Source organism: Syngnathus leptorhynchus, chromosome 1 (assembly GCF_054491065.1).
Source record: "Syngnathus leptorhynchus isolate UIUO chromosome 1, UIUO_Slep, whole genome shotgun sequence".
In the NCBI taxonomy this organism is placed as follows: Eukaryota; Metazoa; Chordata; class Actinopteri; order Syngnathiformes; family Syngnathidae; genus Syngnathus; species Syngnathus leptorhynchus.
This window is the reverse complement of record NC_141195.1, coordinates 16371778-16386491: the sequence shown is the minus strand read 5'-3', so window position 1 is coordinate 16386491 and position 14714 is coordinate 16371778. Positions and strand designations below refer to the sequence as shown.

At 46.5% G+C, this 14714-nt stretch overlaps 1 protein-coding gene across 1 annotated transcript; it reads left to right on the top strand.

Annotated features, from left to right (window-relative positions):
- The first annotated feature begins 7328 nt into the window (after positions 1 to 7328).
- On the top strand, positions 7329 to 12087 carry rbm15 (RNA binding motif protein 15). The gene has a single exon (XM_085917475.1). The coding sequence runs from the start codon at positions 7354 to 7356 to the stop codon at positions 10102 to 10104; it is 2751 nt and encodes a 916-aa protein (XP_085773601.1). The 5' UTR covers positions 7329 to 7353; the 3' UTR covers positions 10105 to 12087.
- The last annotated feature ends 2627 nt before the right edge of the window (positions 12088 to 14714 follow it).

Below are 14714 nucleotides of genomic sequence, written 5' to 3'. Positions count from 1 at the left end.
CAGAGTGATTCTTTGTGTACCGCCACAGAAAGCTTGCATACCATGCACAAGTGGCACCGCATGTTTTACACAAAGACACGCTAATGGACGTTTTCAGCGAATCGATGTCAGTCAGGTTCAAAGGGAAAAAAATGAAAGGAGGTCAATTTGTGCACTACAAATAGGCTACCTCCACTTCAATGGAGGACACACCCCTCTTTACGTTTCACTTAGACAGCTTGGAGACATCTCAATTGAAAAGTTATGAAGCCAAAACCATAGCATGGGCTGGGCTTAAACCAAAAAAAAAGGATGAAATAATACATTCTTCTAATTCTTTGCCGATATCACATTGAGACCAAAGGACACTGTAGCGAAACTTTTAATTATGATTGTTGTGTTTGTTGTTTGATGTCTGAGGTGTATTTTAGCATGACCTAAAATAAAAGCTTGGTCTGTGTACATCAGCTGTCTTGTATTGAACTGATGGAACAAAAATAACAAAAGCTTTTTTTTTTTTTCTACATGTCCAGTACAGTTGCTCTAGTGTGGCTTATTCATTATTTAATTTGAACTATTTTAATTAAAATCTCATATCAGCAGTCTTCACACATAAAAAGACTCAATAAAGCACATGAAATCAAAAACTTGATTTTGATCGTGCGTACCACTCCGTTCTGAAGTCCCGTTGTCCGAATCAAACCTTTTAACTCCGGAGTTGGTCTTCCTTTACTGATGACCTCCTGCTTCGACTGAAAATCCATCGTTGAAAATCGTTTGGATATGTAATCCTCCATTGTAAAACGAAATGTAAAAACGGAAGAAAAAAAAAAACGAATGTAAAACGAAACAAATGGACGACTTCTCCTTAGTTGTTCACTGTAAATTTGAACTGGAGATCTCTTCTTCTACAGGTAGGCGCATGATGCATCCTGGGATAACAGGCACCCCCTGCCATAAGGTTGGAAAACCTTTTTTCGTAGCCTCCGTAAGATCTCTTTTCAAAGCCGTTTTGTTCGTCTAAAGAAACACGTTACAGACGGATGACAAAAAACACAAGATATTGTATACACCAGCTTAACTACAGAAATTAATTAATATAGCCACAGTGTTTGAACACTTAAACTGGGACATAAAGACAGAGAGCAGTTCAGTCTAACTGCATAGCCTGTCAACATAGGCAGCCGTATGATTACGCAATCCTCAGAGGAGGCTCCTCCGAGCAAATTGTCTTCATTTTTAAAAAAAACTATAAATGACACAAAATTATTGAAATTAAAAGGAAAATTACTTTATAATAAAAACAACTGAATTTGTTTTCCCCTTTTCATAACAGCAGGGAAGGCGGAGCCTCCCTTGCCTCCTCTGACGGCACATCCCTGCCGCATACTTACCCCCCGAGTCGCCTTGACCCTTCGTTAACACCGCTAGGTATCCAGGTCAAGCCACTCAGGGCAGAAGAGCTGGGGATCAATCCACCCCGATCAGAGTGAGAACCAGCCGCGGTGAACCGCTGCCTTTCTCCTCCGATCAGGGTCCAAGAGCACTGGAGCCAGCCCTGACTAAGCAGTGCCTCCCCAGTGCTCTCCTCCCGGTTGTACCTACAAAAAAAAAAGCTTCTTTCTTCTTGAGCAATCTTCTTTGTCCCATGTCAATGCACGACCTAAGGAGATGCTGTATCCACTCCTCCAACTTTGCTGTGCTTAGTACATCGTGAGGCTCCAGGGAAGTCCAACCTGCCAACCAAGTACCTAAAGGGAACTCACCTGTATTGCAGTAATTGTTGAGGGAATGGCTGAAAAAGAAAAGCTACTCTACATCGCCTAGGTCCCGGTGCATCCTCGGCCTAGTCACCTAAGCTGGACTAGGGGATGTGAATATTAGGGGTAAGAATTTTGAGACTCTTCCAATTCGCCATTTAGAGTCCAATATTAACGTATGTGGTGCAATGTGCTGTCGCGTGAGCGAGGCTAACCCTCATAGAAGACTGAGCCTCGATTAAGGTCCTTCCGCTCCGGACCACCACACCCTGCGTGCTTTGTTCCTAGAGTCGGAACCCAGGGGGGCCGCATACTTACCCCCCGAGTCGCCTTGACCCTTCGTTAACACCGCTAGGTATCCAGGTCAAGCCACTCAGGGCAGAAGAGCTGGGGATCAATCCACCCCGATCAGAGTGAGAACCAGCCGCGGTGAACCGCTGCCTTTCTCCTCCGATCAGGGTCCAAGAGCACTGGAGCCAGCCCTGACTAAGCAGTGCCTCCCCAGTGCTCTCCTCCCGGTTGTACCTACAAAAAAAAGCTTCTTTCTTCTTGAGCAATCTTCTTTGTCCCATGTCAATGCACGACCTAAGGAGATGCTGTATCCACTCCTCCAACTTTGCTGTGCTTAGTACATCGTGAGGCTCCAGGGAAGTCCAACCTGCCAACCAAGTACCTAAAGGGAACTCACCTGTATTGCAGTAATTGTTGAGGGAATGGCTGAAAAAGAAAAGCTACTCTACATCGCCTAGGTCCCGGTGCATCCTCGGCCTAGTCACCTAAGCTGGACTAGGGGATGTGAATATTAGGGGTAAGAATTTCGAGACTCTTCCAATTCGCCATTTAGAGTCCAATATTAACGTATGTGGTGCAATGTGCTGTTGCGTGAGCGAGGCTAACCCTCATAGAAGACTGAGCCTCGATTAAGGTCCTTCCGCTCCGGACCACCACACCCTGCGTGCTTTGTTCCTAGAGTCGGAACCCAGGGGGGCCGCATACGTACCCCCTGAGTCGCATTGACCCTTCGTTAACACCGCTAGGTATCCAGGTCAAGCCACTCAGGGCAGAAGAGCTGGGGATCAATCCACCCCGATCAGAGTGAGAACCAGCCGCGGTGAACCGCTGCCTTTCTCCTCCGATCAGGGTCCAAGAGCACTGGAGCCAGCCCTGACTAAGCAGTGCCTCCCCAGTGCTCTCCTCCCGGTTGTACCTACAAAAAAAAAGCTTCTTTCTTCTTGAGCAATCTTCTTTGTCCCATGTCAATGCACGACCTAAGGAGATGCTGTATCCACTCCTTCAACTTTGCTGTGCTTAGTACATCGTGAGGCTCCAGGGAAGTCCAACCTGCCAACCAAGTACCTAAAGGGAACTCACCTGTATTGCAGTAATTGTTGAGGGAATAGCTGAAAAAGAAAAGCTACTCTACATCGCCTAGGTCCCGGTGCATCCTCGGCCTAGTCACCTAAGCTGGACTAGGGGATGTGAATATTAGGGGTAAGAATTTCGAGACTCTTCCAATTCGCCATTTAGAGTCCAATATTAACGTATGTGGTGCAATGTGCTGTTGCGTGAGCGAGGCTAACCCTCATAGAAGACTGAGCCTCGATTAAGGTCCTTCCGCTCCGGACCACCACACCCTGCGTGCTTTGTTCCTAGAGTCGGAACCCAGGGGGGCCGCATACGTACCCCCTGAGTCGCATTGACCCTTCGTTAACACCGCTAGGTATCCAGGTCAAGCCACTCAGGGCAGAAGAGCTGGGGATCAATCCACCCCGATCAGAGTGAGAACCAGCCGCGGTGAACCGCTGCCTTTCTCCTCCGATCAGGGTCCAAGAGCACTGGAGCCAGCCCTGACTAAGCAGTGCCTCCCCAGTGCTCTCCTCCCGGTTGTACCTACAAAAACAAAAGCTTCTTTCTTCTTGAGCAATCTTCTTTGTCCCATGTCAATGCACGACCTAAGGAGATGCTGTATCCACTCCTCCAACTTTGCTGTGCTTAGTACATCGTGAGGCTCCAGGGAAGTCCAACCTGCCAACCAAGTACCTAAAGGGAACTCACCTGTATTGCAGTAATTGTTGAGGGAATGGCTGAAAAAGAAAAGCTACTCTACATCGCCTAGGTCCCGGTGCATCCTCGGCCTAGTCACCTAAGCTGGACTAGGGGATGTGAATATTAGGGGTAAGAATTTTGAGACTCTTCCAATTCGCCATTTAGAGTCCAATATTAACGTATGTGGTGCAATGTGCTGTTGCGTGAGCGAGGCTAACCCTCATAGAAGACTGAGCCTCGATTAAGGTCCTTCCGCTCCGGACCACCACACCCTGCGTGCTTTGTTCCTAGAGTCGGAACCCAGGGGGGCCGCATACTTACCCCCTGAATCGCATTGACCCTTCGTTAACACCGCTAGGTATCCAGGTCAAGCCACTCAGGGCAGAAGAGCTGGGGATCAATCCACCCCGATCAGAGTGAGAACCAGCCGCGGTGAACCGCTGCCTTTCTCTTCCGATCAGGGTCCAAGAGCACTGGAGCTCCTGAGCACTTACATCCTGAGTCACCTTGACCCTTCGTTAACACCGCTAGGTATCCAGGTCAAGCCACTCAATGCAGAAGAGCTCAGGATCAATCCACCCTGATCAGATTGAGAACCAACCTACAAAAGTATCCTTTCTTTTTGAGCAATCTCCTTTGTCCCACTACAATGCACGACCTAAGGAGATGCTGGATTTAATTCCTTCCACTTCCCTGTGCTTCATACACCGCAAGGCCCCAGGGAAGGCAAACCTGTTTTTGTTGTTATTGCCAGAGGGTCACTATTTCAGAAAGTTCCTCCACTCACGGTTCACATTCATTCAGGTTCCTGGTGGCTCCCTCTGGTGGGTGTCTTGTGTCCTACCTTTCATTCTCTGGCAGTTAGTCCAGGTAATTTGGATATACTTTCAAGCGGCCCTTTATTGGATTTAGGTTTGCTGGTTTATTTAGATTTTTTTAGGTAGTTTTTGGGGGGATATAATTCTGCTTCTCTTTTTTTTTTTTTTTAAGATTAGGGCTAACCAAAATTAAATTCAAACCGGTCATCCCTTATTTCGAATATCATTGTAATAATTGTACATTCACAATATAAGAATACAAGTGACGTGCGGTTCATGACTGGGGAGGCACTGACGCCCCCCCCCGGTAAAATTTGCCCGGCAACAAACTGTGTCACAAAAATGTTGGGGAACGCTGCTCTAATGTGGCTTATTCATTATCTAACTTGAACTATTTTAATTAAAATCTCATGTCAGCAGTATTCACATATAAAATCACTCAATAAAGCACATGGAATCAAAAACTTCGATTGTGCGTACCACTCCCTTCCGAAGTCCCGCTGTCCGAATCAAACCTTTTAACTCCGGAGTTACTCTTCCTTTACTGATGACCTCCTGCTTCGACCGAAAATCCATAGTTGAAAATCGTCTGGATATGTAATCCTCCATTGTAAAACGAAATGAAAAAACGGGGGAGAAAATCCCGAATGTAAAGCAAATTAATGGACGACTGCTCCTCAGCTGCGCACTGTCAGTGTGAATTGGAGATCTCTTATTCTACAGGTAGGCGCATGAAGCATCACAGGAACACTAGCGCCCCCTGCCATAAGGCTGGAGAACCTGTTTTCGTAGCCTCCGTAAAGTCTCTTTTCAAAGCCGTTTTGTTCATCTTAAGAAACGCGACGTTACAGACAGATGAGAAAAAACACAAGATATTCAATCTTAACTATGGAAATTTGTTAATATAGCCATAGTGTTTGAACACTTAAACAGCGACATAAAGACAGAGAGCAGTTCTGTATAACTGCATAGCCTGTCAACATAAGCAGCCGTGTGATTACACAATCCTCAGAGGAGGCTAGGCAGAAAGTTGGCTACTCCGAGCGAATCATCTTCGGTTTTAAAATGACTATAAAAATTCTGCGATTTGGAATTTGGTTTTCTCCTTTTCATGATGGCAGGGGAAGCGAAGCCTCCCTTGCCTCCTCTGACCACACGTCTGTCTTCCACATACACACCGCTTCAAATTGCAGCCAGTGCGCTTAAATGCAGTTATCCCCCACGGTCCCTCAGCCCCTTCTGATTAAGTCCCAGATTGAGTGGAGGAGATAAGAAGACTTGTCAGTGGGGATAAGGGATTGAGAAGATGTCCATTTGAAGAAAAGCTGAAGAAACAGCAAATGGTGGCCAGAGTCAGATTTATTTTTCCATGGAATTCTCAGACAATACAACTTGACAGGTGTCCTTAAATAATAATAAATTATAAGAATAATTTCCACTTATGCTAAGTTACTCATTGGCAACATATGTAATGTTGTGTCATGTTTTTAAATTTTGCATGATTGAAAAAAATGGTCTATAAATGTTAATTTCTTTGTTCTTTTGGCAGTGCTGCAATAGATAGTATGCAATTTTAAATAAAACCATGAGGCATACCATACCATATCAATTAGCTTGTGATTTTTCAGGAGATGCTACTGAGTGACTTTGGAACTATATTGTACATCGTGTATCGTTTGCATTTAAAGAGGGAGTCAGTTCAAAAAAATTCTTTATGATCATATATTCTATGCACCCCCACTCATCTATACATGGTTTTCTGACTGATATTGCATTTGTGGTCAAGGCGCCTATGGCCTTTTTAAATTGCCACCCACTAAATTGGATACATTCAATTCTCTGCAGCGTTGTCATGTTCTGTTTCTATGGTGAAAATGCCGCAACGTTTATGGCATTTACAGTCGACCAGACCCACTGTTTAAAAATGCAATACCAGAGAATGGAGAGCACGACTGACTGATGACACTGCCATCATGTGGTAAGCAACACTGCAGGGCTGTATAAATAGTACAGTTAGACTTATGGACTAATTCTTTTCAGATAAGCGTTTAATATACGCGCCACTTAAAAGGCGAATAAAGTAATGACCAAATGCAACCCTAACCATTTATTTATGAAAGCATTTACAGATATGTTATTGTTATTCCGCTCACTTTTTTTTTATCTTGGCAAGAGCTCACGTGATAAGGGTTAATGGTTTGAATCCCCCTACAACCGTGCATTATTTATTATGGCCATAGAAGATGCTCCGAGTTTCATCACGTTTAAGTAGCATATTTCAGTTCAACTTCTTTTTCCATCTAACACCATTCATTCATTCACTCATCCATCCGTCCATCCATCCATCCATCCATCCATCCATCCATCCATCCATCCATCCATCCATCCATCCATCCATCCATCCATCCATCCATTCATTCATTTATATCACCACGAGAGGTGCGGGCGGACTGGGGGCTATCCCAGCAGTCTTTGGGCGGTAGGCCTGGGTACACCCAGAACTCGTTGCCAGCCAATCGTAGGGCATAATCCAATACATTTGCACATAATAAATGATGTGTTCCTATACTCTTTTTTTTCCGAGTCAGTCAATTTATTTTCAATTTTCATTCCACTTGCGTACAATCTTTCGCATTTCGGCATTCACACGCAATTTCTGCAGAAATAACACCTTTTCTAGTTAGATTAGACAGGCAACTTTTTGGGGGATTGACGTGCGCGTTCACGTCTTCCGCCCACCTTTCTAACCAATGGCGTGTCAGGGGGCGGGACAGGAATCAACTCGACAAAATGGCGACCGTTGTTGTTTTGCCGCAGGGTCAGTGAACAACACCAATTTGTTTCGCCAAAATTCTGCGGTTGCACGCAGAATTGTCGCCACCAAAAGCCCCAGGCGCCACAGGGTCGACCGCGTGCGGACCGAAATGAAAGGTAAAGAGCGGTCGCCGCTGAAAAAACGCTCCCGGGCCTTGGACGACATTCGCGATCGGGGAGGATGCCACCCGAGCAGCAAGAAAATGGGCGCGCTGTCCCTGTCCAGCGGTAGTAATAATAATGGCAACAGCTCGGCCAAAAGTGACGGCGGCTCGACGAGAAGGAGCCTGCTCGGCGATAAACGGGACCGGGACTTTGACGGCCACGGTCGGCTCGGTAACAACCACAGCTGTCCACCCAGCGTCATCGGCTCCGTGAGTAAGAACCACGGCAGCCTGAGCCTCTCGTTGGATTTGGCCGCGGCGAGGAGCACGTCGCGCGGGGACCAGCGGCTGCCTGCTCTCAGCGCCGAGGGTGAGTACAAAACCCTGAAAATCAGCGACCTGGGCAGCCAGCTAAGCGACGAGGACGTCGAGGACGGGCTTTTTCACGAGTTCAAAAAATTCGGTGACGTGAGCGTCAAGCTGAGCCGCAGCAACGACGAGCGGATCGCTTTCGTCAACTTTCGGAAGCCGGAGGACGCCCGGGCGGCCAAGCACGCCAGGGGCAGGCTGGTGCTTTACGACAGGCCGCTGAAAATCGAGGCGGTGTACATTAACCGCAGGAGGAGCCGCTCGCCGATCGAGAGAGACCTCTATGGCGCTGTGCCGAGCCACAGACACTTGCAGAGGCCCCTGTCGCCCACAGGCCTGGGATACAGAGACTATCGTCTGCAGCAGCTGGCCTTGGGTCGGCTGGCCCCGCCACCGCCGCCACCCCTTCCCCGCGAGTTGGAGCGGGACCGGGAGTTTGCCCTGTTCGAGGCCCGGGCCCGGCCGGCTTTCATCGCCGAGCGGGCCGCCTTCCGCGAGGAGGATTTTATATCGCCAGAGGATGACCAAAGAGCCAATCGTACCTTGTTTCTGGGCAATCTGGACACTGAGATTACCGAAGCTGACTTGAGAAGAGCTTTTGACAGGTTTGGCGTCATCACTGAGGTGGACATTAAGAGGCCCATGCGGGACCAGACCAGCACGTATGGCTTTTTGAAATTTGAGAACCTGGACATGGCTCACCGTGCTAAGCTCAGCATGTCTGGCAAAATAGTGGGGTGCAACCCCATCAAGATAGGCTATGGAAAAGCCACACCCACCACACGTCTGTGGGTGGGGGGCCTTGGACACTGGGTGCCCTTGGCCGCTCTCGCCAGAGAATTTGATCGCTTTGGCACCATCAGGACTATAGACTACAGAAAGGGGGACACCTGGGCCTATATTCAGTACGAAAGTCTGGACGCGGCGCAGGCGGCCTGCACGCACATGCGGGGCTTCCCTCTTGGGGGCCCCGAGAGGAGACTCCGAGTGGACTTCGCTGACACGGAGCATCGTTACCAGCAGCAGTTCTTGCAACCTCTCCCGATCGCACCCTTTGACATGGTGGCCGAGTCGTTTGTCCACCGTGGTGCGCCAGAGCCTCTGAGGGTTCGAGAACGGACTCCCCCGCCACTTCATTTCAGAGACAGGGAGCTCTTCTCTGGCGCCGAGTGGCCTAATCCTTCGGCTCTCCGCGAGCGGGTGCGGGCCGCCCCCTTTGAGCCCCTCGAGCACTTGCAACGTGAGCGGAGGGCCCGTGAGCCTTGGTCTTTGGAGCGGGAGCTGCAGGGGCGAGAGCTGCATGTGCGAGAACTACACGGGCGAGAGCCTGCACGCAAGCGGCGCCTAATGGAAGACGGGCGCCACCTCGACCGCTCGCCCGACAGCTCTGACAGGACACTAAGGCGCCGACGCCCCTCTCCGGACGGCAGCCCAGGAGGCAGCAGCAGAGACGGGGGACGATTCAGCGATTCAGAGCGCCCCTCGCGGGCCGACAGACTCTCTCCCGCAAGAGAGCGCCACGGCAGCCTGGAGCGAGGCGGAACTGAGCGGAGACTCAAAGGCCTGTCTGACAAGGGTCTGTCAAGCTGTGCCATTTCATTGGTTGGAGAGCGTAAACGTAAATCCGGCGACGGCAGTAAAGGGCCGGCAAAGAGAGAACGCTCCGAGGGATCCTCCAGAAGCGCCTCCAAATTGGACGGCACCAAGCTGACTCTTGCCTGGCAGGGAATGCTTCTGCTGAAAAACAGCAACTTCCCGGCCAACATGCACCTGCTGCAGGGAGACCACAGCGTCGCCAGCGAGCTGCTCGCCGACGGGACCACTGGCAAGCAGGTCTGCGAGCTCAAGATCACCCAACGCCTCCGCCTGGACCAGCCCAAGCTCGACGAGGTCTCCCGGCGCATCAAGGCGGCCGGCCCCGGGGGCTACGCCGTACTCCTGGCCGTTCCAGGGGCTGCAGAGGATTCGTCGTCCGACCCGGCTGTCTCTACCCAGCGGCCGCTCCGCAACCTGGTGTCCTACCTCAACCAAAAGCAGGCGGCGGGCGTCATTGGGCTGCCTGTGGGCGGGAGCCGTGATAAGGACACCACGGGGGTCCTCCATGCTTTCCCTCCCTGTGATTTCTCCCAGCAGTTTCTGGATTCCTCTGCCAAATCTCTGGCCAAAAGTGAGGAGGACTATCTGGTCATGATTGTGGTGCGAGGTGCATCTTAAAACAAACAGCTAATGAGTCAAAAAGTGTTTAAAAAAAAAAACAACAACAAGTTCTGTATACCAGTAACCTTTGCATGCCGTGTTTTGCATTTTGGGCTACACTAGTATGGTTCTTGGATGTTGTATGTTGCCATGTTATCCACTAAAACCACAGGTGGGTCCTTTCCCCGTTGCAAACAAAAGGGGCGTTTGTTTTGGGGAAATTTGCAGAAGTTACATATTCCTAGACAACCATTTGGATTACTTTAAAAACAATCATTACACTTTATGTTTCTGAGGAGGAGAAGCAAAACAAATGGAGCCATATAGGAAGTGGACACAATAACATCTCTATAAGAAGTGTCATATGTAGTAGAAAACGAGGTAAACCATTCCCAATGAACCAAGTGTTAAGCGGACACATGTTTAAGTGTTCCTGACCTGCACATGTTATTGTGTCTGCTGCTCCACATGCAAAGGGGACATTTTAGTGTAGCGATGAAGGATGGCTGAATGTAAAAGTATGCACAGAAAGACAGAAATTTGCTCAAATAATACAAGTCATTCATGTCATGTTGCTTTCCCCTCCAGTGCCATCCCCCTCTTTCGTTTTTTTTTTTATTTTTTTTTAATCCAAGCATTATCAAATTGTGTAATGACACACAGAGGATGGCTGGTGGCAACACTGGGGCGAGTTGTGACATGTTTGACCTTCCGGTGCTTTTGGGTCAACTTTTTTCATATTCAATGATTGACAAACATTCTTTTGTGTGCACTCTCGATGTTAGACCACAGCCAGGCCAAGGAGGCCACAAGCCCTTTGAGCACTTGTTTATGGAAGTCTGCTTTTACCAAGATGATGACACGAGTTCTCGGTTTTATAACAGACAAGGAGTGGAGTTACTCTATACTTGACAGATTTTCTTTCTGTTTGTACATGTTTAAGTAAAAATATGTTTGGGTCTGTTTTAGTATTTCTAGATACTAATATCTTAAGTTGCAAATTCCAAATACAAATATTGTTAATCAGAGTATCTATTTGAAGAAAATGAAAAATAGTTCCAAAAGGGGAGCATTTTTTTCTGTCTCTTTCCCAAAGCTCGATATAGAAATATTGTGATTTGAATACTGAGCCCTCCAAATATTTATATTCAGTGAAAGGTTAACATCAGTCTATCTTCTTTAATCCTCCTGGTACATGAGATGTTCAGGAACTGCTCTACTATTCCTGGCTTAACTTGACCTGGGTGACTTCAAAAGCAAGCACTTATCATTATTTTTATTGTCTTGGTAAAGGCAGACAAGCTCTTGTGAGAGCTGTGATTGGTCTTATGTGTGCTCTCACAATAACAAATAATAACTTGTTTTTACTCCATGCTTTAGTTTGTCATTTATGTTTTGTTTATTAGAACTGGCTGTGATAATTCAAGGGGCAAGGGAGTAGAGGTTAAAAAAAAAAAGTGTTTTGTGTTAACATTTAGACTGAAACAACAAAAAGGTCCTTAAAACAATTACTAAGTTCAGTAAGTAGGGCCGTGTCAGTATTGATAGAAATCCATAACGTGACACTGATGCCTCCTACATACTGAACCGGTTTGTACAGTGAATTACAAAAGTCTACACACCCGTGTTCAAATGCCAGGTTTTGTCTTGTAGCAAACAGGACAAAAATTCATCTTTAAAAAAAAAAATTTGCACACACATACACACCCTCGTTACACATGCATTTAAACAGGGGTGTGTAGACTTTTCCTTCTCTACCCACTGTATGTGTGGAATCATCACTACTCTGAAATGTAATGACGCACGAGGACTCCACGACGACGACCACCACAACGCCGCATTCAGAGTGGTCTCACCCTCCCACAGCTCTGCTCCGTGTGATGACTTCAGTGTAACGTTTGTACGTGCCCATGTCACGGGGGGGGAAGAAGGAGAGCGAGCTGTTGACGTGGCCGCCCCCCCAAAAAAGTGCATCAATAAATTGTTCATTTGAAGGAGAAAGCTTCCAAGTTTCTTGGATGGAAGTGCATTGAAGAAAACCAGGAAATTGTTGTGTTTCCCAGGAAGTGAAATATTTGGAGAGAGGGGCAGAGAGAGCGAGAGAAAAAAGGGAGGCCACTCGCTGTTTTGCATAGAGTTTGCACAAAGTAAATTACTTCCAGTAAACACAGAGGAGCCGCAAAGCCGCCGGGCAGGAGTCCACTCCAAGCACTCCTCTCAGGTGACGCCTGTCGGGTTGTCATAGCGACCCCCGAGGCCTGACCGCTCAGGGGTGCTATGTCTGCTTTTGCTTGGGGAGGAGGATGTTCCGCCGTGGAAATATTGTTTGCAACAAGCTGCATCCTCTTGCTTGTCTTCATCATCTGATCCCCCCCGCCCCCATTCCGATGGGAAGGAATCCACACTGAGGAGCCCTTCAAACGCACCCCCTGACTTCACCCAATCCATTTTAGCCTTATTAGCATGTAGAGAAGAAGGAGTCAAGATGGGGCCCATCTGGAGGAGCTTAATGTCGCCCATGCCTCCCTCGGCTGCCGGGGTGAGTACGAAGGAGGACGACGACGCTGCCCTGCTAGCTCTGTATCACTAGCTAAGGCAGTAGCGGTAAGTAATGAAGTGGAGTGGTTGTCATGGTAACACATCCCACCCCACAATCTCAGGAGTTCCAATAATCACATCTAGAAATACAAAGAAACACTCACCTTTGCTTGATGCCTTCAAATGCTTATTTTCACTCGTATTCGGAGACTATTTTTTTTACAATCTATCACGCCAAGGAACAAATAAACATTCAACAATCAGCTCTACCTGCACACACGACAGACACAGAGATAAAACTAAAACCAATGAGTACAAATAGACTGAAAAGTATCCCAAAAGACTTTTAGCAGATAAATGAGTACAATACATTTCTTATTGACCGACACGTTCCAGAAAATCTGTATAGGCTACTTAGTATAATATTGTTTAACCACAATCGTGCCATATATGGAGTGAATTGGGCTCTGAACAAAGACAACTTTACATCATGTGTTCACATGCATGAACGTTGCTTGAGCACACAACATGCCAAAATATCACTTCACAAAATGTTGCAAAAAGCACACCCACCTATACTAAAATGCCAAGTGTGAAACGTGGGTCAGTTTTTGTCAGAAATAACAACAGAGACTATGACAAAGTAGCCATAGAATGACAGCAAAACAAGAACAAAAAGTAACAAAATAGACAAATAAAAGAAGATATCAGTCATGTCCCTTCATAATGTTTAAAATAGTAGCACTGGATCCCGAGAACAAACTGACAGATGATGCAACTATGAAGTTGTGGAGTGTCATAAGACAAAAAGTAAATTCAACATTTAATTTCAACCTGTATACTACTAACAACATAACTCGCAAATTATATAATATATTGTCATTTAGAGTAGTTTATCAAGTGGTAGAATTTTTTTTTTTTTTTTAACATGTTCCACAGCTCAACACTGTAAGATGGCTAAACTCTTGACTCATTTCTTGCACATACTACTTTAAAGCACTGACCCGCCGGCTCAGTGCAAATTGAAGCTAAAAGCGTGACATCATCGCAATCCCCACGCGCCACAGGGAAGGACTCAACCAAGGCAATTGGAGTCGAAGCGAGTTCCACGCAACTGTTGCTAATTCAAGAAGTGCAGGGGCAGCGCATGCCACCCATATTTAGGCTCAGGTCAACAGCATTGGTTGGCAGCCACATTTCAAATCCAAATGACAAGTTTTGTCCTTTCAAGTATTTGCCCTGTGGTGTCTGGCACACTTTGCCCGCATTCACTGATGCACACGCCATTTCAATGCAACCATCTTGATGTTGGTCAAGTCATCGAAACTTGATGATCCCCATTAGTTTCAGAGAAAGAAAGAAAAAAAAAAAAAGACACTTATCCTGGGTAGGGAGTTTGCTCTTGGACCTCTTTTTATCTCATCTCCAAATGAGCTGGCCCTTGAAACATAACATTTTGATCAACTACAGGCAACACCATTAACTTGAATACAAATCGCTTTTGAAAACATGCTTATGTGTCTTGTTAGAGTAATTCTAGAGTCTCACGATGTTATAACGCAAATTATTTCCATTTTAATTCTCCAGCACTTCTAGCAGCAAGGACAGCTGTGAAATAAAGTGCTGTATATAAAAGATCAAAGAAAATGATTCATGAATAATACAAAAGAAAAAAATAGCCACTTTCAGAATCAAAAATATCTTCTCGTTTTCCTCATTAAATAACAGACCCGTACTGAGAAACAAAAATTCTCCGGGGGATGTTATCAAATCAATATGCTTTGCCAACACTGATGTTATAAAAATACAAAAATAGCTCAATGGTGACATCTGAAAAAATAGGCTCTATTTTCAAGATGGAGAATTTGCTGAGGGCTTTTAAAACTAGAACAAGACAACACATTCGCCACACATAAATCATTCTTGTAGCCAAAGAAAATACAGATATCTGTTTTCAAAAGTATCAGGTTAAGGTCATCTGAAAATTAATTGCTGAAGTATAGATACCTGAAAAATCTGTAATGAAGTATTCATATTATCACAGAAGCAATAAGTATTAAGATTATCATCCTTGGGGAAAGGCATACAAT